Source organism: Malaclemys terrapin, chromosome 6 (assembly GCF_027887155.1).
Source record: "Malaclemys terrapin pileata isolate rMalTer1 chromosome 6, rMalTer1.hap1, whole genome shotgun sequence".
Lineage (NCBI taxonomy): Eukaryota > Metazoa > Chordata > Testudines > Emydidae > Malaclemys > Malaclemys terrapin.
In genome coordinates this window covers 113,223,982-113,239,177 of record NC_071510.1, presented here as the reverse complement: position 1 = coordinate 113,239,177, position 15,196 = coordinate 113,223,982, and the positions used below count along the sequence as shown (strand labels likewise).

Below are 15,196 nucleotides of genomic sequence, written 5' to 3'. Positions count from 1 at the left end.
GCAGTGGTTGTGGGAATGAGATCTGAGCGCTTATATCCAGATCTCTTGCAGAGAATACCCCTCCATTTCTATAACCAAGCCGCCAAGAAAATGGCATTACCTCAATCTCATTTGTCAAAAGTGTGTTGTGACTGGGATGTACTGTGTGCTAATTGATATGTAGTCTTAATTGTAAAGGCAAATAAGCAATTTCACTCACTGCAAAGGTGGGCTTGTTTCATTACCTGTTTGGTCGTGTGTTCTTGGAGCACCATGCTTCAAGGCTTCTCCACTGTGCTAACTCCGCACATGATCTGTGGAGAGCCAGAGTGTTTTCACCTGGTCAGTGTTACTGTAGAGCAGAATGTCTAGGATATGGAGGGCTGAAATGCTCTAACCTCCCAATGATTAACATTTCAAAAAAGGCACAGCCGAGGACTAAAAGAATGCAGCGTAGTTAGATAGAAAAGATGATGTATTATTGTACTTCTGTGCCTTTGATGTCACCTGTGTAGACAGGGGGATTGGTCCCTCCTCTCTGTGGAAATCAGATAGTTAGCAACTAATAGCTGATCATTTTGAAATGGGTAGTGACATCTGTGTACTTGAGCTCTTTTTATGCTCTCTCCCCCCCAAAGTATAACCTCAGTGGCTTAGCTGAAAACCGATTCACCGAGTGCTCGTGAAGGAAGCAGCATTCCAAGAAATAGTATCTCAGGCCTTCTGTGCAGGCAGTAACAGGAAATGAGGCAAATTCTGTAGTTGTTTCAGACTAGGGTGAAAAGGCTCAGGAGTCTCTGATGGCAAAATGCTTATATCTTTCAAGCTTAAGTCTCCTGTCATGTAATATACTTAGACTTCTGTAAGGCATTTGACTTGGTATTGCACAACATTTTGATTAAATTATAATGATATAAAATTAACATGGCACACCTTAAATAGATTTAAAAGCTGGCTAACTGATAGGTCTGAATGTCATTGTAAATGGGGAATCATCATCGAGTGCTTGTGTTTCCAGTGGAGTTCTGCAGGGATTGGTTCTTGCCTTTGGGCTGTTTAACATCTTGATCAATGACCTGGTAGAAGACATAAAATCATCAATGATAAAGTTCCCCAATGACACAAACATTGGGGGAGTGTTGAATAACGAAGATAACTGATCACTGATGCTGGGCAAATCGGATCACTTGGTAAGCTAGGCACATACAATTTGTTTTAAGACAGCTAAATGTATTCGTCTAGGAACTAAGAAAGTAGGTCCTACTTACAGGATGGGGGACTCCATCCTGGGAAGAAGTGACTCTGAAAAAGACTCGGAGGTTGTGGAGGATAATCAGCTGAATATGAGCTCCCAGTTGATGTTGGGGCCAATAGGACTAATGCTATCCTTGGATGCATAAACAGGGGAATCTTGAGTAGGAGTAGAGGGTATTTTATCTCTGTATTTGGCAGTTGTATGACCGCCGCTGGAATACTGTGTCCAGTTTTGGTGTCCATAGTTCAAGGAGGATTTTGATAAATTTGGAGAGGGTTCAGGGAGTAGCCACAAGCATGATTAAAGTATTAGAAAATATGTCATATAGTGATAGACTCAAGGAGCTTGATCTATTTAGCTTAACAAAGGGGGAGGGTTATGGGGTGACATGATCACAGTTTTATAAGTACAAATATTTAATAATGTCTAGCAGAGAAAGGTATAACATGATTCATTGTCTGGAAGTTGAAACTAGACAAATTCAGACTGGAAATAAGGCACACATTTTTACCAGTGAGGGTACTTCACCTTTGGAACAATTTACCAAGGTCGTGGTAGATTCTCCATTCCTGGCCATTTTTAAATGATGATTGGATCTTTTTCCGCCTAAAAAGTATGCTCCAGGAATTACTTTGGTGAATCTTTGTGACCCGTGTTCTACAGGAGGTCAGACTAGATGATCACAATGGCCTTGGGATTTCTGAATCTCTGTCCCGCATGTCCTGTTAATGTAACAGCCATTTTCTTCCCAAACCTTCTACTAAAAATTGCTGGGGATGCAAGTTAGATCCCATTAGACTGCAGAAAAGAGGATTCTTTACCTGGTAATTCCTTCCTGTAGCCCAGACCCGCCAGTGCTGATAGCCAACCATCAGTATGTAGGCAACAAATGTCTGCGCATATTTGTGTTATGGCTTGTGTTATTCATGTTAATTGTTGAGAGGAAAGGGGAGGAAGGAAGGAAAATGCTATTGATAGTCATCTGTCTGATTTGAAGGTGGGACTAATCTATGTACTCTGGTGGATCAAAGCTGCAGGAAGTATTAACAGGCAAAGATTTTATTGAGTCGCTCTCTTGGTTTTTCTCTTTCAAATAAATGAAGCCCTGCTGAGACTAATGAGACACAACATAAACTTTGCATTTAAATGAGACTCTTTCTAGGCCATGACAAGTCCAAAAGAGTCTATATGCTGAGAGAGGGTTTAGATACTGACCTGGTGTGATTTATTGCAGAGCATTGCAAGGTAAATTTACTGCATCTTTAAAGGCCAAATATAAATGAAAAATTGGGCTGAGGAAAGCCAGTTAACATTGTAAAGAGGTGACCTGTTTCAAGCAAGCTTGCCTTACCAGTTTACTCACTGAGATGGGAAACCCAACTTTCCCCTTAATTTCACTCTTCTTGTTGAATCCTATAGTCAGTCACCAGCCTGCCCCAGGCACCCCATGGCACTTCCTTTTCCTAGAACGCTTCATTGTATACAGCTGGCCCAGCTCTCCTATTTTTCAGGTGTCTGAGTATAGGGAGCAGTGGTCTTTCTGGTCTGGGGAGAGGATTAACTGCTTCCCTTTCAACTTCTGGAAAGAGTCTATACAAACTATGAAGGAATTTGAAGAACAAATAGACAAAATGATTTAAAGACAAATGGTGCTTCTGGTGTACTTCAGAGAATTTTAATTATTTATTCATCCAACTTGTTCTTGAGTGGAAGATGAAATAGGTTAGGACCAACCCTCACTCCATTCAAATTGCACAGAAGGCAGAGATGATAGTTTTCTTTTTGTATGTATGTATGTTTATTGCTCTGACCTGTTGTACAAGGATATAGAGAGAGTTTTCTTTGCAAAAATCCAAATCCAGATGCAGTCACATGCCTGATGTCCCTGAAATGGCAGATGAAAGTGATTATGGATGAGCAGAGCTGAATGTTTTTTGCTGCTTCCTTTTAAAAACTTGTATTAAATTTTCCAGTCTTTGTAAAACAGATAGAATGTATCCTGCTTTCTTTCCTTCCTTCCAGCAGCTTATTTGTGAGGCTACACTGGAGTAAGTCACTTTAAAGCCAAACCTGACCTCCAACAAACCCCTCTGGGTGCAGAGGGCTGTCTTGTATATGAACATGGGGAGGGGGCCCAAATTGGGTTATATGCCTCTTTCCAGGGAAGGAGCATGAGGGAGGCAACTTCACTGATTTCAACGGGAGTTGAGGGCATATAGTACCTTGCAGGTGGTTTCTGTCTTGCAGAATCAGGCAGCATCATTCCTATAATACATTTATTTAAAGACTCAAGCACTGAAAATGCTATGTCTGCTCTTTATCCACAGCCCTCCACAAAGTTTCCTGGAGTCTGTTCCACACTCTGATAGATGTCCCTTTTGGAAGTTGTTTTTCCTGAAAGCCCAGACTTTTTCCTCATTTAATCTGTAAAGAAACCAGAATAAAAGCTTGACTAGGAGTGCTGGAAATAATATCACTTTTTATAACAATAATAAAACATTTGCTCTGCCTGGAAAATTCGTATGTTGAGTTTCAGCCCAGAGTGATCTTTTTGTAAAAAAACAAAACAGAGTTTATATGATACTTTGTTTATAACAGAAATAATGACACAGAATTTTAACAGTGAAGGTGACAGTCAGAGTGACTTCAGCATAGATACCGGTACATCAACAGAACATTCTAGACATCCGTACACCTATACAGTGTTACTTAGTTTGTGATATCAAACTAGGGTACCCACTTGATGAAAGGCACCGAGTAATACAAAATTTAAGAAATGGTCATTTTGGGGGGGCTATTTATTTCACAAAGACTGCTCTAAAGCCAGCAGTTTATCTCCTGTTTTGTTTTAATTCTTTCCTGATTATCTCTCTATGAAGTGCAGTGTTAAATAAGTTCACTTGAAATATGCTGACTTTTTTTTTTCTTCAGTTAAGATGCTTATTGTAGCCTCTAGATGCCGACACATAAGTAATGAAAAAAGTGTATGTTAGTGACGTTGGCAGTATGTCAATCCACGCTCTGCAAACTGCTAAAACTCAACCCTATGTGTGTCATCTCCACCTTTTGGCAAAATCCTGAGTGAACAGATAGGCTGGGCAACTGTGACAAGATCCTTGGGGTACAACCTGGAATGGCGTACCGCTGTGCTGCTTAACTCTCCAGCCTGGGCTATCTCTCACAATGCTTTGCTAGTGACAAGCAGCAAACCCCTCCAGGCTTTATCATCATTCAGCACAACCGCATATGGAGCCCCTCACCCAGCTAAATTGCATAAATGCTCCCTGAGCCACTCATAAATCCCACAGAGAAAGGCACTAGCAAATCTACCAAGCCCCTAGCCTTGACCCCAAAACTGTACCATCTTGCCCTGGTCAGAAGCCTGGCCAGTGTAAGTTTATTACCCAATCCGCCCCTCTCTCAATGTGGAGAGCAGGGTTCCCTCTAATTTTTCCCACCCATGAGCAGAATGAATTTTGTTATGTCCACCAATATGGAGGTGATGTGTGACACCTGACCTTCATATTGGTGGACATAACAAAATTTATGGGGTGGGGGGTGGGGCCGAGGGGTTTGGAGTGTGGGAGGGGGCTCAGGCTGGGGCAGAGGGTTGGGGTGCAGGGGTGTGAGGGCTCCGTCTGGCGGTGTGGGCTCTGGAGTGAGGCAGGGGATGAGATGCTCAGGGCTGGGGCAGAGGGCTGGGTGCAGGGGGTGAGGGCTCTGTCTAGGGTGCGGGCTCTGGAGTGGGGCAGGGCATGAGGGGTTTGGGTGCAGAAGGGTGCTCGGGCTCCCTCCCCATCTCTCTCTCCATGCAGCAGCACCTGCGCTGGGTGGGGAGAGGCGCTTCTCCCCACTGTGGCAGCTCTTGGGCTGCGGCTGCACAATAGGTGCCCCTCCTCCAGCCCTAGCAGGTCCAGTCTGGGTCTGGTGTGCTCCAACGGCGCCCCGCCCCGGCCATGCCTGGGTCCGGGCCACGCCACCCTGGCCATGCCGTCCCAGCAGGTCCGGGTGCCCCAGCTGTGCTTGGGGTTGGTCTGGGCCGTTCTACAGCAGAGTTGGGGCCGGGGAAGTTGGGGGCCGGGCTTGATAGGGGTCCTGTCTATATCAGCCACTGAGTCCACAGGACTGTCTTAACTCCATTATTTATAACTCCCCCTCCACTCTCCTGTGCTCTAATTGGCTCATCTCTTGGAGTGTGACAGGGTGTGACCTGCCAGTTGGATTGCCTACAATTAAAACTTCCTATACTGCTTCAGAAACAGTTACTGAGCATGTCTAGTAACTGTGACACCCTATTTCTGGGCACAGTGTAAAATGCTGCAATATAAAGCATGTGGGTAATGGTAAGAGTAGATCAGTAATATACAGTCAAAATTTATTACCATACAACAACACACAACAGGCCACAACTTACTTTGCAGTACTGTTGGCTTACGAGTGTTATTGGGCACACAGAAGCATGTAGCCCTGGAAAGTGATGATATGACTGTTTTATTAAAAAAGCAAAATACTTGAAAATCCCATAGTAGTTATCAAACCATAAAAATCTTTTGAAGCTGAAGGGTGGAGCACATATTAATCCTCGTTAAAATACTAATCTGTACTTTAAACCCTAACTTTCACATGCTGTTAAATTTTTGTTTGAAAATATCCACCCCTCCTGATTATAGCTATGTCCTATTTTAAATTAATACCTCTTACATTGGTCCATTGTTTGAAACTGCTTTTATTTTAGGTCCTAACCATAAAAAAAGCTGTGCATATCAACATAGTGCATAACAAAATCATATCTTTTAAAATTGATTCTGTGAAGTTAAAATTACACTTTAAACAAAAATACATTAAAATTGTTTAGATTAAAAATGTTTAGATTATTAGAGCTGCAGCTGTTACTTTCCACTTTTTTTTGTTGTTGTTGCTGTTTTACTTTCTGCATTTTTCTCAGCTTGGACCATGAAAATTTAATTATATCAGTTTCTTCTTTGTTCACTATAACAATTGTCTGTTTCACTTCTAGGTCCCGAACACATTTGTTAATTTCAGGTTTTGAAAAAGTGTTTTTTAATCTAAGATTAAAGGTAATTTGGGGTGTGTTTCTCTTCAAAGGCAGAGTTAGAACCTCACTTCCTAATTTATACATATGAAAAGTCCTCTTTTCATATCTCTCTGCAAAGCTTTAAAACTGTAGAGTGTAGTAGTTGCTATATTACTAACACTTCATTATTTTTAGAAACTCTATCAGAGAACACTTGCCAGTGTACTGAACTATTATAAACAAAAGTGAACTATACTTGCTGGAAAATGAACACAGTACTTTTGGTGACGCATTAGCCATACTGTGCTGTTTATTCATATACTGATTTGCAAAATTCAATAATTCATAATGAAGGAACCCAGTCATTAGTGTGAATTAGTGAGGTATGTGTTAACTGCAAAGCCCAAATTAGCTTTAATAGTTTCTTCATGTCTTATGTTTTTCAGTGTGGCTACATATACTGCTGGCCTTATGGCAGTGTAAAAGCCTTTGACAGCTTTCTTGATGCAGACAGCTAGTATCCCGTTTGAGATTCAGAGGGCTTTCAAGCTCTGACCATTTAATTAGACCTTTTTAAAATAAATGATATTAAGTGCTGTGTAAACTTCCTCAGAATTAAGTTACTTGTTGCATTGTTATTAGTTGCATTGAAACAAATGAGAGACTAGACAAGTATGCGAATTGTCATGGATGAAGATGGAATACTTTAATTCAGAAATATAACATTTCATCTAAAACCTTTTTCTTTTTGGAGCTGCGTATTCTGTGAAAAGCAACAGTTATAGAAAATTTCTACCTCTTATGTCCACATAGGATACCAGGGTTGGAAGGGACCTCAGGAGGTCAGCTAGTCCAACCCCCTGCTCAAAGCAGGACCAATCCCCAGATAGATTTTTGCCCCAGATTCCTAAATGGCCCCCTGAAGGATTGAACTCACAACTCTAGGTTTAGCAGGCCAATGCTCAAACCACTGAGCTATCCCTCTCCACCTCCCCCTCCTATCAATCTGTGGAGTGGTTGTGGTGCCTAATAAGTTTTGCCCAATGAAATGTAGTGAGTTAAGTTAGCCCTACAATGCTTACTATGAGAAGTCAGTTAGATTCATGGATATTTCTAACCTAGTTTGTATCGATTTAGAAATTAATAGTCTGAATCTCTAATCTGATTAGCAGCTAATACGTTTTTTGTTAGCTTGTGTTTTAACCTCTAATGCAGATAAGTAACTCCATTATCATCATTTTTAATAATGTGTCTAATTTAAACTATTCCAGCAGGATTTTTCTTTCTGAAATTTTGCAAACCAGACAACCGAAGATCTGTCCGCAGGGTTCTGTAACAGACCAGTTGTTGCTTCATGCATCTTTTCCATTTCCGTTTCCTAAATATGTAATTTAAAATGGGTCAGAAATTATTAAGAAGTTTCCAGAACCCATCCAGAGGTTGCCAGGAATGGGGTTAATCATCATCTTCAGGGTAGAGGGAGGACTATTGTGATTTTCCCTGTGTGCAGGGAATTTTAAGGTAGCGTTGCTGGGGCAGGCAGGTGGAATTACTTGAGGAATGTTTTGATTCTGGTAGTGAGAATTGCAAAGAAAGGATTACTGGGAGGAAGGACTAGATCAGAGAGGAGAACTGGGATTCCTCTTGAAGTTGGGTGAAGCAAGCTGAGAATTTGAAGCCTTTCCTGGGACTTCACCTGAAGAAACCCCTGTTGTGTGTTTTGACTTGTTAGGGTTCACATGGTTTTACAATAAAGCATATCACAAAGGTGTTGAAACTCCCCTTAGGCGAGCAGATATCTTTCCTGCATCAGTTGAATATAAATTTCAGGAAAGATCCCTATTTACTTCCTAATATGAGCCACTGTACGGAAAGTGTATCTTACAACACTAGGAAAATACCATTTAAAAACACTGGTGTTTTTTTCTAAGGGGATTTAGTCATGATTAGTCATATTAACTGTAACTTTCAGCGTCCAAGCTTTTGCAGAATGGCTAATAGTTGGATGCTTCAACACTTGGATGCCTCTAAATGTTTCTGACAACGGAGGTCTGGTTCCATTACTAGGGCTCCTAGGTGCTACGGTAATACAAATAATAATGGAAGCCGTTGTCTGGTCTTCTCTATGTTCTTCTTTGGCACTACTTAGACCAGGGGTAGGCAACCTATGGCACGTATGCCAAAGGTGGCACGTGAGCTGATTTTCAGTGGCACTCACGCTGCCCGGGTCCTGACCACCGGTCCGGGGGGCTCTGCATTTTAATTTAATTTTAAATGAAGCTTCTTCAACATTTTAAAAACCTTATTTACTTTACATACAACAATAGTTTAGTTATATATTACAGACTTATAGAAAGAGACCTTCTAAAAACGTTAAAATATATTATTGGCACGCGAAACCTTAAATCAGAGAGAGATTAAATGAAGACTCGGCACAGTACTTCTGAAAGGTTGCTGACCCCGACTTAGACTAACATGCCTTTAGAAGATGGAGGCTTTGGCTGTACAATGACTCAGAAGAGTTAATTTGCTTGGCAGCTTCTACCCATCCACCCAAGTTACCTTTGTAAGGAACTGCTAGGTAGATCCCAGGAGTTTTAGACCAATGAATCAGAACTGCAAAAACCTCATTTACAGGTATGAATATTAATATTTGTCTACTACATTGGTCAACACTAAAAAAGTAAGTCAAAATAGCTTAAGCCTTTTTCCCATTCCTACAATGACATCAGTTGCTCAAAGCTTAGACAAATGTTTCTTTTTAACGTCAATCATTAAGTTAAAGTTGCAAAATTAATTTTGGAAAGTGAATCATGTTATTTTTAGGAGCCTATGTGTCTGCTGCTATCTGCCGGTATCTCCACTGTATAATTTCTTTTCCTGCGCGTATTATTTCTAGTTATTCACCTTTTTGCCTGTTGTAAGTGTAGGGCGTTCAGCATCAGCAGTTTAGCATTAATAAAACGCAAATCAAAATGGAGAAATCTAGGGGTGGAATATAAAGTATATTTTAAAAATATTATAACTAACTTACATTTTGGGGCTTATATATGCTTTGTGTGTGTGTGTGTCAAGTCCTAGGTATTGAACCTGAGTACTGAAGTAAGTTGGCTATTTTGGGCAGAAACATTCATTCCCTGAAATCAGAAGTTGCAGAGTATCAGCCCATGTAATAGTTTTTTGGTGTGTATTAAATGCCAAAAAAAAAAAAAAAAAAAAAAGGTGGCAATGCAGTGCCGATAGGTAAGTTTACAAGACCAAGTGTAAGAACATTCCAAAGTGTTTCTTTGGTAGCATTATCTCTGTCACATTGTACATCTTGTATTATATGGGTCTGGTGTTAACTAACCAAGTTAAACATGACTTAGCATTCTTTGTAGACTGGGACTGTTGTAGCTACCGTTGTCACCTGGTCATGGATAAACCCAGCTGAAACCATAGGTTTAATCACAATGAGCTGACATGATATTAAATCAGATTTGTTTTTTCTATACTGGCTGCTTGGTCTTGTTTAATGTCCTGTTAACACTGCTTCTCAAGGTCATGTCCTAACACAACCTAATTTTCTACGGAAGACCAGACTTATCAGAGTAAGGCATTAAGCTTTATATTTAATGAGGAAGAGAGAAATAAAAAACAATACTACTTCTGTGCAATCTGAGAATATTGATGCCCCCAGAGCAACTTTAAGGACGACCTGCCTTGTGGGTATTTGAGCTGACAACCTTCATATTTCATTATGCTAATTTTGGTCATTTAATTTACTAGTATTAAAAAAAGGGGGGGGCTATAAGAGACAAACAGAAGCAGGGGGAGGGTTTTTAAGGAATTCACTATGCAGTAAATACTATGAAAGCCACCTGTGTGCACTTAATTAACTACCCAAGCAAGTACAGTGCATCTGTGCTTAACTGTGCATCAGGAGATTTAAGAAAATTTCTTCTTTCTGTACTCAGTAGACACTTTTTAAAATTATTATACCTTTTTTAATAAAACCTCACTATTTTTCAAACTGAGCAACCTCACTAGTCCATAATTGTTTCTATGTCATGTTAAAAACATCAAGTTTTCTATATGAGTTTAAAAAATATTTTTTTAAAAGAAGTGTGGGAGGAAAAAATGGAAAATTTCACCCTAAATGGTTAATATTTCATAAAGCTAAGAGCGTATTAAAATGGGGAGGAAGGCAGCTACAGTGCAGTTTTTCATAACTGTAGAGTATGCTACAAGTCATCTTCTGTAATAAATTAATAAAAATCTTGGGCAGGAGTAACTGCCCAAGTTAATGAGAAATCAAGCTCTATGTGTTGCACTTTGCAGGACTTGTTTACCACTGTCAAATTATACGTGGGCCATTCAGCAAACATTAAAAAAAAAAAAAAAAAAAAGTTGATTTCTTTTGCCAGCTTCATCCAAAAGGGAGCAGACTTTTCAGAAAGATTGGCTTCAGTCCTGGGCAGGGAGGGGGGCTCAGATTACACGCCCCCACCTAGGGCTGAAGCCCTTGGGCTCTTCCCCCGCCCCCCTTTCTCCCGGGTGGCTGGACTCAGGCAGGCTCAGGCTTCGGTCTCCCCCCTGGGATTGTGTAGTAATTTTTGTTGTCAGAAGGGGGTTGCGGTGCAATGAAGTTTGAGAAGCGCTGTGCTAGAGAGTATTTTTCACATCTATTGTGGCCAGCACTTGAGTCACCATTCCAACTGTTGTCCTCCAGCCAGTCATGTGCTGGTCTGTCACCGTTCAGTCTAGAAGTGTGAAACAGAACAAAGGAATCTATCAAACAAGAGAGCAATTGTAGTGGGGAGACATATTAATCAGCAAGGGTTTAAGCAGTGCTGCTGAAAAGCAGCCACAATGCTTAAAACCCTTTTTCCCCAGCTGCTGAGCTGTCTGCCTTCTTTTCTGGTAGGTTTTTTGTCTTGACTAGCATGCCGTAGCATTGGTGGACTCGCCAGGTGACATCAATCGGAATGCTTGTGTCAGACGCCAGCCAAAACAGATGCGGGAAGAGTAGGAGGAAAAGGAATTCAATGTCCTCAATTTGCAATGCCAGCTTCATTCTCCATGGAGCTGGTGCGTAGTTTTTTGTTTTGTTTGTTTTTTTAAACTGTTCCTTTCTGTAGCAAATGTTAGCCTTGTGAAATGCTGGAGTTTCAGTGAATTTGGAATTGGAAACAGCTCCTTATTAGATATTGCTATGATCCTCAATTTTTTTGTAGAATTTTATTAAGGTTGCTGCAAATAATTTCAGAAGTGCTGGAGATTTCTTGAATTTCCAGCCTTCCTTTTATATTGCAAACATCAACATAATAAGTGGGGTTTCCTCTAGGTTGCAAAACTGTATATTTGTATTACTGTTACGACATCCTATCTTCCCATTTGTTGTTGCATTCACATATTCAGTCTGATCTTCATACTTGAAGTCTCTGCCCTAAAGAGTTTACAGTCTCTTACTTGGTACATCACCTAGCACAATGGAGCTGTTCTCATTTATGGGGACTCCATGTGCTACTGTAACATAAAAACAAATTTTCTTTTACTGATAATAGATATTATCCCTTAACTGCTACCCAGGACTGTAAATTACATGCACAGTGTCACATCATAAATATCAAATTGGAAGTACTTTTTTGCCATTTATCGACACTATAAATATGTTGACAGGATTGAACGAGGCTGAGAAGTATGAAAGGTTCTATATAAAACCATATTCTGCTGGCATGTGCAAGAATTAATGTAACTAAATTGTTTAAATTCTTATGTGATTATTTAATATTTCATAATCTCCAGTAGGAAAAAACTATGTGAGGAGAAAAATGTTGGAGATGATTGGTGGAGTCAGTGAATTAAATTGTATTTTCTGTTTCTGTTTCCTGCTATATCTTTGAAGCCAGGGTGAGGTTATAGATTTCTATAATCTAATGAACTCTACATGGTACACTAGGTCATGTCTCAAGAACAGTGAAGTCTAACAGAAGCATAATTCATCCAAGAATTTGAGCTATAATCTATCAGATGCTTGCTTTTCAGTTCACTCTTGCTTAGATAATGTATAATCCAAGTTGAACAGGAACTGCTGGGCACTTTATTATGGAGAAGGCACATTACAGAACTGGAAAAATGGAAAGGACAACGTTTGTGGAAAGTTGATAAGTCATGACTTTTTTATTTAACTGTGTTTGTTACTAATGAGTCTTGGTATTGGAAGTAAATGGATGAATCTTAATTTTTAACATATTGTTTGTCTTGTGATAGAAATAGACATTTGTGTTTGAGTATATAATTTATTTTAGAAAGAATTTTAAGAAATTAAAAGCACTATCTTTCTTTAACTGGTCTATAAATCAGAATTTCATTGACAGCAGCAGCATATTTCAATGATATAATTTGCCTTTGCTCTTGCATGCATGTTTTTGCTGCACCATATTAAATAAAAACAGCTGTAATACATATTTGCATAATACATGCCCAGAATTTAGAGCTCTGCCAATGTTTTGTAACCATTAGCAAAACTGTTAAAGACCTGTTCATCTTGAGAAAAATATTACTCCAAATGCTGCCAAGGTTTAGTGTCTGGTTGGGCAATTTCTGCGTAAGTGCCAGTCAGGGAGCTTAGAAAGACTAGATTCTTGGTAGAACTTGCTTAGCTGATTTTGGGGAAATTTTTCTGAATAAGACTCAGTATGTTTTTCTTACTTCCGTTCTATCCCATTTCTCCAAATTTGCTCAATTTTGCCAATTCCTTCATTTTTTCTCTCTCATTGCTCCCTTTTGCTTAACTTCAAACCAGGATGGTTTCATTTACCACGTTCCCTTCCACATCACTGAGGAGTGTAACCAATTTGGAACAGAGTTTTGAAAATGTTAATGTGACATTTATTTAGAAACATACATGCCGTTTTTAAACATAGATGTACAATAAAAATGTAAAAGTCACTGTCTTAATGATCCTCCAGGCTATTGAAATTTAACACGGATGTATCTTCAGCTTCTCAGAAATAAGAGAAAAGTAGTGAGGCTCTGCTTCTGGTAGCTTGACATAACTCGTAGGCCTTCAGTGGAATTGTAGCTTGCATAAATAAATGTTAGTTATTGTTTGTGTGCCCGTACAGCCAAGGATTTTATTAAGAGTTCTCAGGGGTCAGTTGAACATTTTAGTGGCTTTCAAAAACGGTCTCTTGTCATTTGACTATGGTGTTTTATGTGGTCAAGTTAGTGAATTTCAAGCACCACTGGGATTACTGGTGATTCAGCCTGCCTTCAACTGTTTACAGTGGCATGTGTCCAAGACTATGGTATGTTTAAGTGGTGTATGAAATTGCAGAAATTAGTGTACCTTAACAATATGGAAAGTTGGGAATGTTTTTGTCTTGAGTGTAATATATTATGATTAATTGCCAAGTGGTCAGATGTATATTTGCATTTATTGCAATATTTATTCAGAAATCTTAATAGAGGAATATTACCACGGTGTAATAAAGGTGTTCATTGTGTGTGATAAATAACTAAAAATATGTTCCCTCTTAAAGAACTCCTGTCATACCACAGAAACAATTCTGATGTCTCAAATCCTTGCTGGAAAATGATCTGCATTTACATAGAATAAAGCCAATAAATTTATATCTGAATAGAAATTAACAGAAATTATGGGGAAAATGCAGAAAAGATACATGACAGTTAACCGAGGGTTTTATAAAAAAGGATAGTGATTTATATTTGCATGCATGTGTTTGCCATGTGTAGATGATACCTAAATTCCCACCAATACTTTAAATCCTATTTACTTCATGACTTAGTCATCTTAAATGGATAAGTAAGTATAGCTTTAAACATATTTATACTTATTACTTAATAATCTAATACTATTAAATAAAGCATGAATGACTGTCCTGTTTAAATATACTGAGCCATAATTAGAAGATCTAGCAAGAGATAATTATAATCCTAATGAAATGTGGTGAGGCCAGGAAATACCTGCCAGGAAAAGACCACTGTGAATACATAGTAATGGTAGATGATTTGCAAGAAAACCCCAGAGCTGGCACATTTAACCCTTTTTAGAGTTTTATTGTAAATAGGGTTGCCCAATTTGGTTGGATGTATTCCTAGAGATTTAATCACACGATATAATTTTGAATTAAAGATTAGTCTTTCATTCTTGGAGGCTCCAGGCCAATCTTGGAGGGTTGGCAACCCTAGTTGTAAACCTAAATCTCCTCTCACTTTTTCACACCTTCTGGAAGAAGTGGGCAGAGGTTTTTCTGGTTCAGTTTTGCCCTACTTTCCCTCCCTCCCCACAGGCACTCTTTCTGTCCCCAAGATCACCCAGGTTCCATTTCCCCATTTTGTCATCCTGAATGCACACAATCCATTCCTCACAGGGACACTATTAAGTTAAAATGGTAAGATAAAATAATAATAATAAAATCCACAATTGCTACAAACTACACCTGCAGTTTCACTATAATTGTTTTTTTTCCCCAATGAAACTTATTACCTAGCCTTTTTCTTAATATGGTCTAGTGCATAGTCTGTTACTAGTCAGTTTCACTTTCAGAATTTCATATATTGGCATAATCCTGCAACGGTTAGCTGCTTTTCCTTTTTCCATTTTTCACTTAAAAAAAACCTAAGTAAAAAAATAAATGTTGTTGTAACCCTTGTCCTCCTTTTTTTTCTTTCACTCTCCCTACAGTTGTTTGCTGTCATTCCTTGTATCATGTCTAAAAATAGATTGTTAGCTCCATGGGTCACTGTTCTTTAATACACTTACCAAACTTTGTGATGTCTAAATAATTAACATTTTTGGAGGATGCTTGCACCATTCTGAGAGTCTTTTTTTTTTTTTTTTTAAAGTGCCATTTCAAAAAAAATGTTTTAAAGTTGAATTAACATATCAAATATTAGACCAGGTAGCCAATATTCAGATA

The 15,196-nt window shown here is 39.1% G+C and overlaps 1 protein-coding gene across 10 annotated transcripts in view; it reads left to right on the top strand.

Annotated features, from left to right (window-relative positions):
- The window catches only part of NEDD4L (NEDD4 like E3 ubiquitin protein ligase), a 347,299-nt gene that overhangs the window by 187,051 nt on the left and 145,052 nt on the right, over nucleotides 1-15,196 (top strand). Inside the window, exon 1 of one of the 10 annotated variants that reach the window (XM_054032691.1) lies at nucleotides 11,298-11,339. The exons of the other annotated variants lie outside the window; for them this stretch is intronic. Coding sequence (XP_053888666.1) covers nucleotides 11,313-11,339 — 27 coding nt within the window. The 5' untranslated portion in view covers nucleotides 11,298-11,312. Of the gene's footprint in view, nucleotides 1-11,297; nucleotides 11,340-15,196 lie in introns of those variants that run through there. 10 annotated transcript variants of the gene reach the window in all.